This window comes from Nuphar pumila, chromosome 6 (assembly GCF_984573655.1).
Source record: "Nuphar pumila chromosome 6, dmNupPumi1.hap1.1, whole genome shotgun sequence".
NCBI classification, from domain to species: domain Eukaryota; kingdom Viridiplantae; phylum Streptophyta; class Magnoliopsida; order Nymphaeales; family Nymphaeaceae; genus Nuphar; species Nuphar pumila.
Window position 1 is genome coordinate 111,616,845 of NC_143254.1, and position 6,000 is coordinate 111,622,844.

At 36.0% G+C, this 6,000-nt stretch overlaps 1 protein-coding gene across 1 annotated transcript; it reads left to right on the plus strand.

Annotated features, from left to right (window-relative positions):
* The first annotated feature begins 4,875 nt into the window (after positions 1-4,875).
* On the plus strand, positions 4,876-5,547 carry LOC149835732 (uncharacterized). The gene is made up of 2 exons (XM_090009641.1): positions 4,876-5,095; positions 5,231-5,547. Exons 1-2 carry the CDS (start codon positions 4,876-4,878, stop codon positions 5,545-5,547), a joined length of 537 nt encoding a protein of 178 aa, XP_089865767.1.
* Positions 5,548-6,000: the final 453 nt, after the last annotated feature.

Sequence of the window (6,000 nt, forward strand, 5' to 3'; positions counted from 1 at the left end):
AAATTCTCATTCATTTTCAGACACCCTCCTCCTTCACCCCCCACCCCCACCCCCCCCTCTCGCAGATGCTAACCTCTGTAGGTCAGTATTAGAGTCTAGCCCCAAGTCAATCCTCGTTTAGGTATCATTTTGCCCATTTTATTAGTAAAATTCCTATCCTACCCCTAGGTCACCTTAGTCATCCTGTCAGCCAGACTCAACCAAGCTCATTTCAAGTTCAAAACAGTTAGAATGTGAGTCATTTCTAGCTCACCTGAGGTCGTGATGAGCAAATCATGTTCATTTTTGACAATTTCGGGTAAATTTAGTTTATTTCCTGAGAAATGAGCTCATTTCTAGATCAAATTGTAGTCAATTGTTTATGAGTCTATCAAATCTAGTCAATAATGTTCTTTCGAGTCTAACTTGAGCTCACGAGGAGTTTGATTGGCTCAGTTGCAGTTCAAACCCATTTTCCACAGTCTAGGAACCCATTTTAGCTCATTTCAATTGAAATTGAGCTAAGTCCAGTCGGTTTAGCTAGTGTTTGAGCTCTGGAATTTGTTCAGCTCAAGATTACTAACCATTATTGTAGCTCAAACCCAACGCATTTTTGTAGTCCACTTCACTTTAATGATCATTTCTCACCATTTCTCTTAGAATTATAGCATTTCTCAATCATTCAGTCGAGGAGTTTGTTTGAGTCAGTGTCATTTTAGTTCACCTGAGTTCAGAAACCCAAAGATTCTGTGTAAACCAGTCGAAACCAATTCAAACCTTATTTTTCATTGTCACTTCATGCCCTGCAGGGGCAAAATCATTCATCAATTAATTATTGTTTAGAAAATCAATTTTATCATTTGCCAAGCTGGCACAACCACTAATCAGAGTTCGGATCAGTTCCCTTTCTAAAAAATTTAGTTATATTCGAGACTCAATTCACATTTGGATTGGATCAAGTGTCGGATCTTAATCCAATTATCAATTCTCATCCTCGAACAGGAATTTTCAATTTCTTGTCTCTGCCAGGGGTCCGGGACTTTAAATCCCTCATCCAGGGTCAGCATTTTGCGTATTATTTTGTATCATTTCATATAATTTTATGTCATTTTGTCTCATTGCATGTCATTTTTTAGATCCAGCATTCTGTTTTTTCAAATTTTTAAATCCAGACTCGAGTTTTAAAACCTCATTTTAAAATCAATTTCAAAAATCTGAGTTTTAAATTGACATTTTTTGTTTGGACAACCTTCAGAGCTTTACATTCTTTATTTAAAAAATATTTTCCTTAGAAAAATGATGTGGATTTGTTTTAAACTTGATTTCTAAATCAACTTTCAATTTCTATCAACTTTCTTCATGTGGGGCCCACCCTGCAGGGGTGCAAACCCTAATTTTTTCATCTTTATTTGATTTCATCTCATTTTCATTCTTACATATTTAAAAAATACAAAAAAAAATATTAGTGGGTCTAGGCGTCCTTTCTGAAGTTTTTTTAAAAAAATCGTTTTGAACACCTTTATTTTCAAGTTTTTAAAATCATTTTCTAAAAAATTAAATGGGGCCCACAGTAGGTGGCACCACATTTAAGGATATTTAGGTTAGTTTAGGGTGTAGTTAGTGTTCAAGTTAGATTAGAAGTTTGAAAAAGTCAAAATTGATCTTAAAACTCCACCTTATTCTAGTATTTTTAAAACTTTGTTTTTAACGTTTAATTAACATTTTAAAAACCAGATGTGGGCCCGCGGAGGTGGCGCCACATTTGAGGTTTCTTAAAACCAATTAGGAGTCATTTAGGGTTAGCTAAATAGTGTTTTGTTTAGGTTTGAACATCTTAAGGAAATCCCCCCCCCCCCTCTTTGATTCTGTCTCTTTTAATTAAGAGTGTTCCGACAAAATAGAACTCTCTAATTAAGAGTCTCAAGAAAATTATAAAAGGGGCCATAGGGGGGTCGACCAGCCCTTGCTCTCTTCTCTCTCCCTCAAGTTCCTCCAGCAGCTCCTTCCTCCATTGAAGCCCTAAGGTAAGGTTTTTCTCTTCTCTTTTGTTAATTTTTTACTTTTGATTTATTTTTTCATTTAAACCCCATTGTTGCCTCCTATGTGTGACTTTTTTCTTCATTTTTTTGTTCAAAGAACCCTAAAATGATTCAAGATGACAATCTATTGATCATCTATGGTTATTTTCATATTTTTGATCCATTGGATTTGTTGAAAATTTGAGTATTATGATAAATGCCCAAAAAAGATCGAGATTCGACCTTTTTATAGGTTGAAACCCTCTTTTAGTGGCCAAATCGAAATCTCAACTATGCTTCTTGTATTTTTTTTTGTTTATTTCATCATATTCATGTTTATTTTAGTTGTTCAGGCATCAAAACATGATTCATTGCATTATTTGCATATTTTTTTATGTTTTTAGTATGAATAATCAATTTTATTTTATTCTTGGGTTTTAGGTTTGTTATTCACAAATATGGCCCTCGGTTAATGTAATTATTTCAACAAATTATGTGGTTAGTAAAATATGTTTTTTTTATGGTGAAATCGTGCATGTGCCTACACTTTTCAATAAAACAATCAGGATTTGTAGAGATCTATAACCCTGTGTTTAAAAATCAAAGTCAAAACCAGTTTTCTGAGTCGGGAAAAAGTTGTAAAAATCAAGGAGCATCTTTCTGAGGTCATATCTCCCTTACCGGAGATCAAATCGATGATACGTAAAAAGCAACGTACTTCTCATGATGTCTACTTCACACTGTAAAATGTTTATAAATTTTTATGGTGGATTTCTTTGTTTTTTTGACCCAACACCAGTACCTGTGTTTCTTGGACTGACAGACTCGATTCAGGGCCTAGGTCAACTTTCCAGAATGATTTCTCCCTAACCAAAGATTGTATCGATGATCCGCAAAAAGCTACTAGTTTTTCGTGATGTCTACTTTTTGTGGTATAATTTTTATAAATTTTCACTATGGATTTCTATTTTCTTGAAGCTTATAATCAGAACCTATATTTCTTGATTGAAAATTTTGATTCGAATAGTGGTTCAACTTGCTTGGATGATTTCTCCCTCACCGAAGATTGTATTCCCAATCCGTAAAAAGGGTTCTTTTTGTTATGATTTTTAGTTTGCTTCTGTAAAATTTTATAAATTTTTATGCTAGTTTGCTATATTTCCTTGAGCTCAAAACTAGGTTAGTCTATTTTATATCGTTATGTATAGATCGGAATCAGGTATATATTGTCGGAGGTGTTTCTCCCTAACTGAAGATCATATTCTAGATCTATAAAAAGGGTTATCTGCATTAATCTATCTAGATTGTCTATGTCAAATGTTATAAATTTCTATGATCGTTTGATATCTGATTCGAGCCTAACATTGTGATAGGTATGTAATCTTAAGTAAAATCACATATTTTTATCTTTTTATTTAATTTTTATATCAAAATAATCTTAAAAATTATATTTTAAATTGTATTTTAATTTTAAGATTATTATAAGTGTCCTTGTCGATTTTTATAAATTTTAGAATTCATTTGATGCATTATTTAAGTGTTTCATAAAAACAGGATGCTTGCGGAGTCCTGATTCAACTGAAATACGGGAAAATTTTGATTTTTTTCTAATATTTCGAATTTTTCATGAAATTTTTTATATTTTTAGGATTTCACCATGTTCATAATCATAATAGGGTGCTCTCCACCCGACTTGGTTTTCTTTTGAATCTGTTTGATCCCGGATTAAGTATTTTACAAAAATCTTTTTATGAAAAACCCTATTTTTAATCATGTTTTGCAATAAAGGTCAATTTTCAAGGGTATTTTAGCCATTTTTCCAAAATTCTAAATACTTTATATAATATATTTTTAAAATGCTTTATAAAAAATTTACATCAAAATTTTCGCACCGTTGTCAGGGAACCACAATAGAAAAATGAGTATTCACTTTATTGCCTCTTGTGTATTCTCATTTTATTTTGAGTTGTTAATTTTCTTTCTGTTATTTATTTAAGTTTGCTAGTTTATTTTCTTGCTCATTAATTAAGATTATTAGTTTATTTTTGTAATTAGGATTTATAGAATCATGTTGCTTGTGAGCCATAGATAGCAGTTTACTTTTCCTGCATGACCCACCTAATAGGTTACCCACTTAGTAGGCGATTGTGCATGATTGGTACCATGCACATAGTTTGCTTTCTATAAAATATATGTTTGTGTGCAAGTATATGGTGTGTGTTTATTGTTTCTTGCTTTATTTGTTTATTTTATTTTGCCTGCTTTGTGGTTTGTTATGGTTTGATCATGTTTACGCGTTAGGTAGGTAGAAAATCTTTCTTTAGGACTGTTGCTACATCGGTCTACCCTCAAGTGTATGCAAGGGAGACACTCACTTGACCCCGAGCTTATTGAGTCAGTAGAGGACCCTGAGTCTATGATTAGGAGAGCCCGTTGATCCGGCCCTATGGCAGAGGATCAACAATTGACTCATCCCCTCTTAGAGTATTTCATTCCCAATTAATACACTTTCGTCCTGCGTCGCTAGACCCGCTGTAGGAGTAAACCAGTTCGAGATCAAGGCCAGGATACTACCTAGTCAGTCGGTGGTTAACCCTAGGGGTAAGGAGCCGATGCATGACCTGCATATGACAAATGACTATCAAGAGTTGGCTCAAGCAATTATAGCACTTAGGATCGGGAAGCAATATAGAGCGAGAAAGGTTGCAAAAGAAAGTGAGAGATCTAGTGTTGAGTAGTCGGTCCCTACTGAGATGCTCGAGGAAAGCAGGGGGCTCCCCCATCTGAACCTTCCAGATCCTATATACCTAGAGCTCCCTTTTTTGAGGTATTATAGAAGCCGAAGTCATTCGACAAGCAGGGGATGGAGATGTAGAAGATGCTTGAGATTTTCAAGCACATTCAGATAAACCTCTCCCTGCTTGACGCCATACAACAAGTCACTGCATATGCAAAGTTTCTAAAGGAGCTTTGTACGCAGAAGAGGAAGTTGTGGTCCAATGTGTCGAAGAAGATATATCTTACTGAGCAGATGAGTGCAATGCTACGACACCAAACTCCACCCAAGCTCAAGGACCTAGGAGCTCATATTATCTCTTGTATCATAGGATACATTACTATCGAACATGCTTTGCTCAACCTCAGAGCAAGCTTAAACATCTTGCTAGATTTTTTTTATGATGTATTTGGGCTAAAGGAGATCAAACTGACACCCATAACCCTGTAGCTGGCAGATCGATCCATCAAGGTCATGCGAAGGATTCTTGAGGATGTTCCGATCAAGGTGGAAGACTTCTACTTTCATGTTGACTTCATTAGTTTGGATATGGAGGGAGTGGATGATGTGAGGCAAGCACCTATTATTTTAGGTCGCCCCTTCCTAGCTATTATAAATGTGTGCATCAATTACTGCAGTGGTGCAATGGATGTCTCATTTAGTAACAGGAAGATGAGATTAAACATCTTCAATGCAACAATGGGCTTTGTAGGAGCAGATGCTTCTTTCCAGGTTGATTTTGTTCAGGACCTGGTGGAAGCAGAGCCGATTTAGACGTTGAGTGTTCCACCTCAGAAGGAGGATAATGAATCACTCATGGGAGAGAGCTATGGTCTGCTTGATCGATTGACAAGCAAAGCACAGTGGGCCCGACAGTTCAAACCACTCCCTTATTTGGTAGAGAAGCTTGTCAAACCTTCCATTGAGAGTTCGCCCAAACTTGAGTTAAAGTCTCTGCCGGCTTCGCTCAAGTATGACTTCTTAGGCAAGGACCAGGCACTCCTCATCATCATTCTAGCAGACCTGACTGGCACCCAAGAGTGTCAGCTTCTGCAAGTTTTGCACGAGCATAAAGAGGCGATTGGGTGGTCTGTTGTGGATCTGAATGACATAGGCAACTTCTTTTACATGCATCAGATTATCATGGACGAGAATGCCAAGCCCTCAAGAGAGATGCAGAGGAGGCTAAACCCCCACATGAATGAGGTGGTGAAGAAGGAGATAGTC